The 14,677-nt window shown below is 46.1% G+C and overlaps 1 protein-coding gene across 1 annotated transcript in view; it reads left to right on the plus strand.

Annotated features, from left to right (window-relative positions):
• Positions 1-2,099: 2,099 nt before the first annotated feature.
• ext1 (exostosin glycosyltransferase 1) overlaps positions 2,100-14,677 on the plus strand; it is a 127,579-nt gene continuing 115,001 nt past the window's right edge. Inside the window, exon 1 of the mRNA XM_033019206.1 lies at positions 2,100-3,727. Within this exon, the coding sequence (XP_032875097.1) occupies positions 2,766-3,727 (962 nt within the window). The 5' untranslated portion in view covers positions 2,100-2,765. The remainder of the gene's footprint in view (positions 3,728-14,677) is intronic.

Raw genomic sequence — 14,677 nt, forward strand, 5'->3', positions numbered from 1 at the left:
AATTGGCACTAAATAATGATTTGTCTCTTCTTGTCATTTGAATACCCAGATACTTGAATTTTTCTGTTGCAATTTTGAAGGGGAATTTTAGTAAGTGTCTCGAATCCTGTGGTTTTAAAGACATAATTTCGCTTTTATCCCAATTTATTCTATATCCTGAAAAAGAGCCGAATTCCTCAATTAGTGTTAATAAGGTGGGTATACTCGTTTGTGTATTAGTAATATATAAAAGAATATCATCAGCATATAGTGAAAATTTATTCTTTGAATCCTTAGTGTTATATCCGTGAATATTCGGGTGATTTCTAATCCTTTCGGCCAACGGTTCTATCATAAGGGCAAATAGCAATGGTGATAAGGCACACCCTTGCCTATTACCCCTTGATAAGTAAAATTTTGGAGATAGCGTATTGTTAGTTAATATTCTTGCCGTAGGTCTATCGTAAAGTAGTTTAACCCATCTAATAAAATTCTCTCCCATATTGAATTTTTGGAGTACCTTGTATAAATACTGCCATTCTACTTGATCAAATGCCTTCTCTGCATCCAGCGTGATAACTGAAATATCTTCATTGTCCTCATTATGAGAGTACATTATATTGAAAAGCCTTCTCAAATTATTAAATGATTGTCTTTTGGGTATAAATCCCGTTTGATCCGTATTTATTAATTGTTAATATAAATATTTAGCCTTCTAGCTAGAATCTTTGCTAAAATTTTCTGATCCGTATTTAGTAGTGAAATAGCTCTATAAGAACCCGGTTCATCTAAATCTTTATCTTTTTTTGGTATAAGTGTTATTGTTGCTTCTGCTAGGGTTTCTGGTAGTTTATTTTCGGTATAAGCCTGCGTGTATAAATTGAATAATCTTGGTATAATTGACTCCTGAAATCTTTTATAAAATTCATTACTAAAACCGTCTGGTCCTGGGGTCTTCCCATTTTTCAGTGAGTTTATTATTTGTTTTATTTCTTCACTAGTAATCCGTGCTCCTAATTGCTCTTGTTCTAAACTATCCAATTTTGGGAGCTTGCAATTATCTAAAAAATTTGTGATTTTACTTACATCTGTATTTATTTTAGATGTATATAAATTGTGATAAAATTGGGCAAACCTCTTGTTAATATCCTTAGGCAGTGTTAAAAACTCACCCTTATCCGATTTAATTTTAGTAATAGTTTTTTCCTATCCAAGCGGTAGGGAATACTCATTTTATTCATCAGTTCACAAAACTTATTCGCGAATTGATTATTTTTTATTGGACACAAAATTAATCCCGTATACGAATAAACCATCATATCATAATAGTATTATTTCTGATCATTCACCATTGACTTTTATACTTAAAATTGAGGGAATGCCGGGTATAAAACCTTTTTGGAGATTCAATGTACATATATTAAATAACCCGCAGGGTTATGAGTATATAAAAGAACAAATAAAACTTTTTTTCGAAATAAATGACACGCCAGGTATTTCTGCACCGCTATTATGGGAAACCTTTAAGGCATATATTCGCGGCGTCATAATTTCTTACCAAAGTTTTCAAAATAAGGAAAATAAAAGAGAACTTCAGCGGATAGAACAGAAAATAAAACTACTAGAACTGGACAATGCAACTGACCCAACCATAAATAAACATAATAAGATAACTTTATTGAAATATAAAGTCAATAGAATACTATCGGCTAGAGTAATAAAATTATTCCAAATTACAAAACAAGCACACTTCGAATTTGGGGATAAGCCACATAAACTACTTGCGAGGCAACTGAAGCAACGAGAAAAGGAAAAAACTGCTGTTCATTCTTACACTTTACTTTAAATAGATTGCATCAGAAACTGCAAACCTATGCATGTTTTACGATAGGGTTTTTGGCATAAAGTATTAACAAAGAGGTAACGTGGTTTGGGTTTGCAGCGCTGGTGAGACCTGTGTGAGTCAGGCATGGGCGTCAAGATTTCCTCTCCTCTCCTCTCCCCTCCCCTCCCCCGCAACAGTGCAGTGCAAGCGCTCGCCATGAATGGGCTTTCCCAGGGCTGCGCCGATTGGAGCGGGCGGCCGAGGAAGTGACGCGGCGATGAGTGTAGCGGGGGATTGAGGCCGTATATGCAAAGATATATGTGGGTGTTAGGGTGAGGATGGGAGCGGGGGTGAGGCTCTGCTGCAGTTCACACGCAGCTTTCTGCGCCCTTGAAGGGAAGCAACCTTCGCATTAACCCGGGGACGACGACGAGGAGGAGAAGAAGGGGAAGCGTTTCCATTTGCATTATTTCCTCTGCTCTCTCTTTCCCACCCGGTGCATCTGCAGCTGACGCCGGGACTGCGCGAGGACCAGAGAGAGAGAGGGGCGCGAGCGCCGGGACCGCGAGGCGCGGGCACTGGGGGAGGGAGGCGCGAGCGCCGGGCGACGGACGGACGGTTGGTGGCCGAGCGCGAGCGGCTTCCATGGGCTGCGAGAAGGTGGCGGCCCCTCGCCGCTGAGAGCGCCGCCACCGCCACCGCCGCCACCCATCCCTCTCTCCCTCAATGCCGCACAGGAGGAGATAGCGGCGGCGAAGAACAACGGTTGTTTTAAAAATCGCCCACATGCTCTGGAATAACAGGATCTGGGGAAAGCAGAGAGTGTTGAAGTTTTCTCAATCAGTGTGCGGCTGTGTGGCGGGGGGAAGATGGCGGACTGGAGGTGATCGCAGAGGGCCGGGCTCGCAGTTATCCTCTTCTCCCGGTGCTGCTGGGCGACGAGCCTTCTGCCGTCGGACACATGCAGGCCAAAAAGCGTTACCTTCTGCTTGCAGCCGGCGCCTGTGTGCTGTTGCTCGGCTACCTGGCTGGGAGGCGTTTCGGGCAGCTGCCCCCGAGTAGGACGCAGAGCCGGCGTGGGGCGACGGAGCCGGACTCGCTGGCGGTCCGCGGCGGCTGGCGGGAGAGGGCCGACCCGCTGCAGACCTTCTGGGTGGGCGGCGAGCAGCAGGAGAACAGGGAATACGCGCAGCGCGGCTCACCCCCCCAGCAGAAGCGGGAGATCAGCAGAAGCGTGTACAAGGGCAAAAAATGCCGCATGCTCTCCTGCTTCGACTTCTCCCAGTGCCACAGGAACGGTTTCAAGGTCTACATCTACCCGCAACAGAAAGGAGAAAAGATGTCCGAAAGTTATCAGAACATATTGGCAGCCATCGAGAGCTCCAAGTTTTACACTTCGGACCCGAGGCAGGCTTGTCTATTCGTTCTCAGTTTAGACACCTTAGACCGGGATCAGCTTTCGCCTCAGTACGTGCACAACCTGAAAAGCAAAGTTCAGAGTCTGCACTTGTGGAACAATGGCAGGAACCATTTGATTTTTAATCTTTATTCCGGAACCTGGCCCGATTACACCGAGGACTTGAGCTTTGACATCGGCCAGGCAATGTTAGCCAAAGCCAGCATCAGCACTGACAATTTCAGGAGTAATTTTGATGTTTCTATACCGCTGTTTTCGAAAGATCACCCAAGGACTGGAGGAGAGAAGGGTTACATGCTTTTCAAGAATATCCCTCCCCTGACAAAGTACCTGCTAGTATTTAAAGGGAAAAGGTATTTGACTGGGATAGGCTCTGATACCAGGAATGCCTTGCACCATGTCCATAATGCTGAAGACATTATCCTCTTAACCACTTGTAAGCATGGAAAAGACTGGCAGAAACATAAGGACGCCCGTTGTGACCAGGACAACGATGAGTATGAAAGGTAAATGTTGGCTTTGGACAATGATCATTTTGCCCGTGAGGGAGGTAAGTGTGGGAACTGAAACGGAGTAATGTGGAACAGTGACGAATCATTCAAAATGCGCTCTTTGGATATACTTTATTGTCACATGTGACTAGGCACAGTGAGATTCTTTGCTTGAATACACAATGTGTACCAATATGCATCACATGTATTTGGTTAGAGTGCTGTTGTAATGTGATACTTCGGCAGTGAAAAGTACGAATCTAAACAGTAAATTTAAATTTAAATTGATAAAACACTTTTGTTCCTCAGCTGGGCAGTAAATTTAATTAATATAACGTGACTTGTGTACAGTTTGTAGCAGAGCATGTTGCTTTGACACATTGTACATCAATTGCCCAGTCATTCCATGTCTGAATGGAGAAGTCAATAGAAGTATGTCTTGTCCTTTATTGAACGTATATGGTATAAAACCTGAGATATGACAATATACTTTCATTTGGACAGCATTATGTCAAATGGGACTCCAGACACTCAATGTATTTTAGAATTCCAATTTATACCTTGTTTCATTTCTGCTTCGATCTAATTACTCCATCGCAGACATTTTTACCTTCCACTTGGAGAATTAAAACCATTTTTCTATTTGAGTTGTTGATTGTCAGTTAAATATTAAATTAAACAATATTGCTACTTTTATAAATTACAATTGGGCAGGCTTTAATATTTCATTTCAAAGCTTTTAATTAAAAAACTTACAGAGCTTTGTGATGTGTTAAGTGTAAGCTCACGATTTTCCTGGCAGGTGAAAAACCTGTTTTTTTTGGTTTTTTTTAGTGACTTCAGTTGCTTCATATTTACTATGGTTGGAGCCCTTCTGTTGATTATATTGTGAGACTAGTATTGTGAATACCATGATTTGCATTCTAGGTGGCATTGCAGATGGTGAGCTTTATTCTCAGCATTTCTTTGACCATTTGTGGTTCTCAACTAATTGCTCAAAGTTGTTTTATTGGCTTGTCTGTCCAACATTTAAAATAGTTTTGTTATACCAGGTGCATCATTTGGATTACCTTTTGATATAAAAAGTTCCTAAATTATTTCTATAATTAGTAAGGGATGGGAGAAATGCTTGATGTAACTTGGTATAGGTGTAGTTTTAGTTAAATCTTGTGCAAAGCCTTGTTGCCATGGAAATGTTAACTCCTCCCACCCTAACCTCGAGCAATATGGCTTTCAATACTATAGTACTCTTTCAAATTAATTGCAGTTGATGAAGAATGGCAAGGATTGAAAGGTTAGACATTTGGGTACTTGCACAATCAATGGTTAATGGGATGGGTCTACATCCCTTTTGGCCTATATATCCTTGTTTTAATTTGACATTTGAAGATGTTTGACTCGCATTACATAATCAGTGTGCAGCAATATATACAGTCTGCTGAATTGCAAAAATGTAAAAGGGGTTTTGCTGACAGTTAAAATTTTGAATAGATGTCCATATGCTGACAAGTGAACAGCAGTGCATGCTGTCTCTTTATGTGATCCCTTTATAGGCTTCTGGGCCCATTAACAGATTAGATTCTGCTACAAATATCTCAGTGTGGCACTTTTTAAAATTAACCTGAGTGGTTAATGAATGTGCGTTGTAACAAAGCTGTAGTAGTTTGACATCTAATTGATCCAAACAGATTTAGATGTAATTATTGGCTCTCCAGTAACCCCACTACCTAAGCCCTACTATTCTCAGCAGCTGACTAAATGTTTTGAGTATTTAAATATTGACAGAGCATTATGTAGTGTGGTGTTCTGAACCTGATGTGCTTATTATATCTAACATTTTTAAACTTCCCTGTTGTGATTTTTTTATTTTTTATTGTTTTGGTCTTAGGAGCAGGCTCTATAAATAAGTCGGAATCACTGTACTTTGTCTTGGCTCCCTGTGAATCAATCTTAACCTTGCAGACCATATCCAAATTGCCAAGGCTGTCTTCCTTGCAAAACGACTTATTGTGAAAATGGATATGCAATCCTACATTGCATGAAATAGCATCAGCCACAGCAGGGCTCTCGCTTAACTTTTTTTCCCTGTTGCCAGCTGGGCAACCTAGGCAGCTTTTTAGGTTGCCAAATGACAGTTTAGGTGGTCATTTAAGATGGCTTGCATGACACGTGCGATAATGTGCTCGGACGAAGTGCATAGTTACCAGTCAGAATTATGGTCAATGAAGCATTCATGTACTATTTCTGCTTCAAATAAAGTCACATACTAAACATATTCACCAATCAAGACATGATATATACCACAATGACATGCAGCAAAATGACAATGCAGTATCTCATCTCCTTTTACACGTTGCAATGAATGCAATTTCTATTATTTCTTCCCACTTCCAAACAAAATTCTGGTTGGATTATTCAGCGTATGATCAACCTCAGTGAGACCAAGTGCAGGCTTGGCGATCGCTTTGCACAGCACCTACACTCAATTCGCAATAACCAACCTGATCTCCCGGTGGCTCAGCACTTCAACTCCCCCTCCCATTCAGAATCAGAATTTCTGTCCTGGGCCTCCTCCATGGCCAGAGTGAGGCCCACTGCAAATTGGAGGAACAGCACCTCATATTTTGCTTGGGTAGTTTACACCCCAGCGGTATGAACATTGGCTTCTACAATTTCAGGTAGTCCTTGCTTTCTCCATCCTTCCCCTCCCATTCCCAGCTCCCCCACAGCCTACTGTCTCCACCTCTTCCTTTCTTCCCCCCCCGGACATCAGTCTGAAGAAGGGTCTCGACCCGAAACGTCGCCTCTTCCTTCGCTCCATAGATGCTGCCTCACCCGCTGATTTTCTCCAGTTTTGTCTACCAACGGGATCCCACCACTGGCCACATCTTCCCATCTCCTCCCGTCGGCTTTTCGCAGAGACCGCTCCTTCCGTAACTCCCTGGTCATTTTGTCCCTTCCCACCCAAACCACCCCCTCTCCTGGCACTTTCCCTTGCAACTGCAGGAAGTGCTACACTTGTCGCTTTACCTCCCCCCTTCACTCCATTCAAGGACCCAAGCCGTCTTTCCAGGTCCGGCAGAAGTTCACGTGCACCTCCAACCTCATCTATTGCATCCGCTGCTCTAGGTGTCAGCTGCTCTACATCGGTGAGACCAAGCATAGGCTTGCCGATCGCTTTGCCCAATACCTCAGCTCGGTTCGCAATAACCAACCTGATCTCCCGGTGGCTCAGCACTTCAACTCCCCCTCCCATTCCGAATCCGACTTTTCTGTCCTGGGCCTCCTCCATGGCCAGAGTGAGGCCAACCGTAAATTGGAGGAGCAGCACCTCATATTTTGCTTGGGCAATTTACACCCTAGCAGTATGAAAATGGATCTCCAATTTCAGGTAGTCCCTGCTTTCTCCTCCGCTTCCCAGCTGTCCCTCAGCCCACTGTCTCCGCCTCTTCCTTTCTCGACCCAAAACGTCGCCTATTTCCTCTGCTCCATAGATGCTGCCTCACCCGCTGTGTTTCTCCAGCATTTTTGTCTCCCCCTCTACACAAGTTCTGTTATCCCACTTTCCTCACCCACTCCCTACATATTAGGGGCAATTTTACAGACAAGTTAACCTACAAAGCCAATGCATCTGGGATGTGGGAGGGAGAATGTGCAAATTTAACACAGCCAGTGCCCGAGGACAGGATCGAACACAGATCCCTGGCGTGTGATGCAGCAAGTCCACCAGATGTGCCACTATTTTATTTTCCAACACACAAAAAATATACGTTGATAGCTTTGGTTACTAAAAAAAAGGAAACTATTCATTTTCAGTCTTAAATCTCTAAGTGATGCTATGTCCCCCATTACAGCTACTGCATGTTTTAATTCAGTTCAATACTATGGGACCGTGCATTGGCCATAAAGTTGCTGCCTAAAATTGCCAGAGACCCGGAATTGATCCTGAATATGGGTGCTGTCTGTATGGAGTTTACTCCTTTTGTATTTGATCGCATGCTCCGGGTGCTCTTGTTCCCTTCCACATTCCAAAGGTGTGCAGGAACCTTTTTCAGACCAAACCCAAAACGTAATATTTTCCTTTTGTCCAGAGATTCTGTCTGACCTGTTGAGTTACTCCAGCTTTTTGTGCCTATCTTCAGTTTAAACCAGCATATTTTCTTTCCTACACACACAATGCTATACGATAGAACTTTATTAATCCCAGGAGGGAAATTGTGTGTGTGTGTGTATAGTTATATATCTATCTATCTTCTATTATCTTCTATTAATATATAAAAGTCTGTGGCTGCTGCCTGCCGTCCGGCTGCCTTTCTGCCTTTTGATTCGTTCCATCGTGTGATGTCACAATGCCCAATACTCGCAGATGTCCAATCGGAATGGATCCATTTACATAGACGGCTGCCGGCCGCCTTTCTTCCTTTGATTCCTTGCTACGCCGAAACCAGACGCAGAATCGCCGAGATCCTTTCCATTTCGGTAGAGATTTCACTTTTCTTTCAAAGTATCCACTCCTGATTACATTTCGTCGTGTTTATGTACACATTTATAATCAAATTCTTCCCCCCCCCCCCCCAAATTAAAAAAAAAAACTGGCTTCTCACCAATAGAACCAGCCCCAGCCCCGGGTGAACGTTCCATCGTGTGATGTCACAATGCCCGATGCTCACAGATGTCCAATCGGAAAGGATCCATTTACATATGCCTTTGCAGGAGCCCCAGCCCCTGGTGAAGGTTCCATCGTGTGATATCACAATGCCCAATGCTCAAAGACATTCTTGCCATAGAGGGAGTACAGAGAAGGTTCACCAGACTGATTCCTGGGATGTCAGGACTTTCATATGAATAAAGACTGGATAGACTCGGCTTGTACTCGCCAGATTTTAGAAGATTGAGGGGGTATCTTATAGAAACTCACAAAATTCTTAAGAGTTGGACAGGCTAGATGCAGGAAGATTGTTCCAGATGTTGCGGAAGTCCAGAACAAGGGGTCACAGTTTAAGGATAAGGGGTAAATCTTTTAGGACCGAGATGAGAAACAAAATGTTCACACAGAGAGTGGTGAATCTCTGGAATTCTCTGCCACAGTAGGTAGATGAGGCCAGTTCATTGGCTATATTTAAGAGGGAGTTAGATGTGGCCCTTGTGGCTAAAGGGATCAGGGGGTATAGAGAGAAGGCAGGTACAGGATACTGAGTTGGATGTTCAGCCATGATCATATTGAATGGTGGTGCAGGCTCAAAGGACCGAATGGCCTACTCCTGCACTTAATTTCTATGTTTCTATGTTTCCCTCATCACCCCTCTCCCTCTCCCACCCATCCCTCTCTCCCCACCCCCTTCCCTCTCTACCTCACCCCCTTCCCTCTCTCCCCTCGCCCCCTTCCCCCTACCCCTCTGTCCCTCTTCCATCACTTCCCCTACCCCTCTCCTCCTTCCTCCCCACTCTTCCACTTCTCTCCCCCCTTCCCCCTCCCCCCTCCCTCCCCACTCTTTCCCCCCTCCCTCCCTCCCCATCCCCCCCCCTCCTCTCCCCATCCCCCTTTCTCACCCCCTACCCCGCTCTCCTTTCCCTCCCAAATCCGTCCCGTTTCCTCCTCCTCCTCTCCCCTCCCTCCCCTCTTCTCACCCCCCCTTCCCCCCACCTGTGTGTTTGGGGGGTGGTTAATGTGAGTGTGATGCCGCAGCCCCCCCCCCCCCCCCCCAAATGCCGTTGGGGAAACAGACCCAACGGGTCTGCACTTGGTCTAGTTATTATATAAAACTGTGTGCCTGCCGGTGTCCGGCTGCCGGCTGCCTTTCTTCCTTTGATTCCTTGCTATGCCGAAACCAGACGCAGAATCGCCGAGATCTTTTCCATTTCGGTAGAGATTTCACTTTTCTTTCTAAGTATCCACTCCTGATTACATTTCGTTGTGTTTATGTACACATTTTTAATCAAATGGATCCATTTACATATGCCTTTGCAGGAGCCCCAGCCCATGGTGAACGTTCCATTGTGTGATGTCACAATGCCCAATGTTCACATATGTCCAATCGGAATGGATCCATTTACATATGCCTTTGCAGGAGCCCCAGCCCCTGGTGAACGTTCCATCGTGTGATGTCACAATGCCCAATGCTCAAAGACATTCTTGCCATAGAGGGAGTACAGAGAAGGTTCAACAGACTGATTCCTGGGATGTCAGTACTTTCATATGAATAAAGACTGGATAGACTCGGCTTGTACTCGCTAGATTTTAGAAGATTGAGGGGGTATCTTATAGAAATTTACAAAATTCTTAAGGGGTTGGACAGGCTAGATGCAGGAAGATTGTTCCAGATGTTGGGGAAGTCCAGAACAAGGGGTCACAGTTTAAGGATAATGGGTAAATCTTTTATGACCGAGATGAGAAAAACATTTTTCACACAGTGGTGAATCTCTGGAATTCACTGGCACAGAAGGTAGTTGAGGCCAGTTCATTGGCTATATTTAAGAGGGAGTTAGATGTGGCCCTTGTGGCTAAAGGGATCAGGGGGTATGGAGAGAAGGCAGGTACAGGATACTGGGTTGGATGAACAGCCATGATCATATTGAATGGTTGTGCAGCCTCGAAGGGCCGAATGGCCTACTCCTGCACTTAATTTCTATGTTTCCCTCTCATCCTCCCTCTCCCACCCATCCCTCTCTCCCCCCCCCCCCCCCCCCCCCCCCCCCCTTCCCGCTCTCCACCCCACCCCCCTTCCCGCTCTCCACCCCACCCCCTTCCTCCTACCCCTCTGTCCCTCTTCCATCACTCCCCCTACCCCTCTCCTCCTCCCTCCCCACTCTTCCACCTCTCCTCCCTTCCCCCTCCACTCTCCCTCCCCACTCTTTCCCCTCTCTCCCCCCCCCCTCTCCCCCTCCCTCCCTCCCCCTCCCCCCCTCCCCCACATCTCTCCCCATCACCCTCTCTCACCCCCTACTCCGCTCTCCTTTCCCTCCCAAATCTGTCCCGTTTCCTCCTCCTCTCCCCTCCCTCCCCTCTTCTCATCCCCCTCCCCCCACCTGTGTGTTTGGGGGGTGGTTAATGTGAGTGTGATGCCGCAGCCCCCCCCCCCCCCCCCCCGCAAACGCCGTTGGGGATACAGACCCAACGGGTCTGCACTTGGTCTAGTTCATATATAAATATACACTGTTGTTTTCTCGTTTATAACATTGTTTACGGAGTACTATGTTTACATATTCTGTTGTGCTGCTGCAAGTAAGGATTTCATTGGGACATGAGAGAATAAAACACTCTTGACTTGCATCGCTAATGTGTGGGATAGAACTAGTGTACGGGTGATCGGTAGTCGGCGTGGACTCGGTGGGCCGAAGGGCCTGTTTCCACGCTGTATGTTTAAATTAAACTAAAACACTCAAACCAGAGGAAATCTAAAGAAGGGTCTCTACCCGAAACATCACCCCAATTTCTTCTATCCAGAGATGCTGGCTGCTCCATAGAGTTCCGTCGCACAATTAAAGCATGGAATAGTCTTCAACCTACTATAGGTACCCAACCAGAAGCAATTACATTTAAGGTAGTTTTTTTTTTTTTTTCTCCCAATAACCCTTTTTTGTTTAAGTCCTAGTCAAGAGAGTTTTATTGTCATGTGTCCCAGATAGGACAATGAAATTCTTGCTTGCTGCAGCACAACAGAATATGTAAACATAATACAGAACAGGAGATAAAACACACAATAAATAAACAGATAAAATGCAATAGGCTGTTATTTTTCAGAGTTTGGTGGTGGTGTTTAAATTCTGTTTAGATTCCATTTCGAATATTTTTGGAGGACCAGGAAACCAAGAAGCAAGAGTTACTCCAGGGAGTTACTCCAGCTCCAGCGAGTGATTCTACGTTGGTTTTCAGCGGTAGCGGCGAGTGGTCAGCAATGGCAGCCCGATCTCCCACCATGCAAAGAGAGGGAGAAAGTGGCAGACGCCGACCAGTTGCAGTGGCAGTGCGCATGTGCAGGGCGGCACATGCGCACAACCACGGCCGATGGTGTGCTGGCCAAAGATCCTCGCTATAGGATCATTGGTGCTGGCCGTGGTTGTGCGCATGTGTAAGGCGGCCGGCCGTGCCGGCGGACGAGGAGCGGGCGGAGACCCGAGAAACTGACAGCGGGCGGAGACCCGAGACATGGACACTGATAGCGGGCGGAGAGTGAAAGAGAGAAAAATAGAGAGTGGGCCCGCTCAGAATTAAGCAATAGGTGTCCCGGGTGCTTACCAAGCTGGGCAAAAAGGCATGGCTGTGGGTTGCCATTGGCAACCGGGCAACCGCTAATTTCGAGCCCTGTGTAACAGGGAAATCAATATGTAGGCATAACATGATAGAACAAGCATTTGTTTTGTATTCATCAGTGCTAAATGTTCTTAAGTTAACAAAATTGCCTAACTTAAAAATTTAAGAAACCTTGTGCAGCCAACAGATGTATTAATTTAAAAAAGCAATTAGTTATTCTTGTGTATCTTGGCATTGATTGCATATGACCAAGAAAACTACAACATCTTTATGCTGTAGTCAATATAGTAAAGTTTGATCAGAATGGGCTTAAAGTACTAAACAGACATCACATTGTGAGGACGGTTGTATTGAGTTAACCCCCAAAGGTGAAAAATTCACTTTTCATTTCTCTAATATGACATTTTACTTGCATCATTCGTATTTGTTAAGGATGACCACAACAATGACAAAATCCATATTTCTGCCATTACTTCATTTGAAGTTGGAGTCGAGCTAGTGTTGTTAGATGTTATAGTGGTGGTAATTATGTTTCCAGCAGCACATCTCCTGGCAGGCACTCATGCATTTATTTGCATGTAGATTATTGTGTAGTTTGCACTTCAATTTCTCTATTTGCTTAGAAGAATAGCTGAGGCCTACATGTTAGCATAGTTCTAAATTTGTTCCACAGCACAGACCAGCGCCAAGAAATAAGGGGGCTGATGTCAGTCTTATCTGATTGTCATCAATGGCCTGGACATGCTAGTTTGGGTTTTAATTACTGATTTGCTGCTTCAATGGTTAATGGATAAGCAGCATATCTTTGAGAATGTTAAAGACAATATTGACCTAAGTGATTTTTTTTTTAACATGTTTTTCCATATTGCTGCTGTCACTTTGTTCACAGTTGAGCTCTTTTGTCTGTGCAGGTAACAGGTGTCTGTCACCTGTGCATTTCCTACCACGGCAGGGAGGAGAAGTGTATAGGAAGAAACTTCAGATGCTGGTTTAAATTGAAGATAGACACAAAAAATTGGAGTAACTCAGCGAGTCAGATAGCATCTCTGGAGAAAAGGAATACATGACGTTTCGGGTCGAGACCATTCTTCAGACTCGGTCTGAGTTACTCCAGTTTTTTGTCTATTTTCAGGAGAAATTAGAAGTTTTGTACAGGTGCACAACCTTTTATCCAAAAGCCTTGGGACCAGACACTTTTCGTAATTCAGAATTTGTCGGTCTTCGGAATGGAATTTTTTTAGCGTAGATTTTAATGGCTGGCTCAGTGGTAGAGTGCTCGGCTCATATCCGCAAGGTCGCGAGTTTGCGCCTTGATCCCGGCAGTAAACTCGGTCGCGAGTTTGAGTCTTCAATGTAGTTTTTTCTTGCAGAATAAATGTTTGTATGAAATGCAGTGTAGGAGAGGTGTACTGACTGTGTGGGCAGAACTTTGGAAGTGATTGCCCACCAGTCTAAAAAGCCGCTGTGTCTCCCTGTCCCTGGGATAGCAGGGGGCGATCAAACAGCACAATACCCCCTCCCCCTCCAGAGGAATCCGCTCCCCGATGGGCCGCTGTGGCGACAAGTGGCAGTTTGCCCACAGCCCGAGCTGCGCCACCCCAAGAACAAGACGTACCTTGCACCCCATCAGCTTCTGCCCCTACGTGTTCCTCTGGAGTTGGAGCGGGGCTGGGCTGGAGTTGCTGCTGGCTGTGGGTCTCAGGGATCTCCGTGCTTGCAGTGGGCCTGGGGGTCGGTGTCCCGTGGGTCCTGACGTCTCCGGCCACCCTCATGGACTGGAGCTGAGACTGGAAACTGTACCGCCCTTGCCCCCTCCCTCTGCGGTACAGTTCCCGGAGGATGGCAGGTGGCCGGAGACGTCAGGACCAACAGGAACCCGCTCCCCGATGGGCCCCTACGACGCCCCGAGCTGCGCCCCGTCATCCGCAACCCAGGTTCCTCTGTAGTTGGAGCGGGGCTGGGCTGGGCTGCTGTTGGCTGTGGGTCTCTGGGATCTCCGTGCTTGCAGTGGGCCTGGGGGTCGGTGTCCCGATGAGGGGGCACAGCTCGGGGAACGGCTTCTGGTGGTCCTGATGTCTCCGGCCAGTTTGCAGTTTTCCTCTGGAGTTGGAACGGGGCTGGGCTGCTGCTGGCTGTGGGTCTCTGGGATCTCCGTGCTTGCAGTGGGCCTGGGGGTCGGTGTCCCGTTGGTCCTGACGTCTCCGGTGACTGGCACGGTCCTGCTGCAATCGCCGACTTGAAGACAGTGCAAAGCCCCCGCGCCGGTGCAATGAGCGGGGAGCTGGAGAGGGGAGGGAAGGGGTCACACACATGGCCGGGAAGCAGAGGGGTGTAGGTGGGGTGAAACTGAAGTGAGCGACAATCTGCTGCTGCCTGCCCCGCTGAGTTAAAAAGTTCCCACGCAAGACTCACAATACACTGTGTATCGTGCTACCGTGGGAACTTTTTAACTCAGCGGGCAGGCAGCAGCATATTGTCAATTATTAACGCTCCCGCGCAATATACCCTCACCTTCTCTTTTATGAATGGGGATTTAGTTCCCCTTTCTTCGAGGACCGACCGGAGGTTCCGCTGTCACCTCTGCGGGCCGCCCTCGGTGAACGTTTTCAAGGACCTTTCTTCAAGGACCGAAAAAATGGCCGCTATTCGGAGGTTTTCGTTATTTGGATCTTCGGATAAAAGGTTGTGCACCTGTACTAGGATTAAAATTATTC

This window comes from Amblyraja radiata, chromosome 4 (assembly GCF_010909765.2).
Source record: "Amblyraja radiata isolate CabotCenter1 chromosome 4, sAmbRad1.1.pri, whole genome shotgun sequence".
NCBI lineage: Eukaryota > Metazoa > Chordata > Chondrichthyes > Rajiformes > Rajidae > Amblyraja > Amblyraja radiata.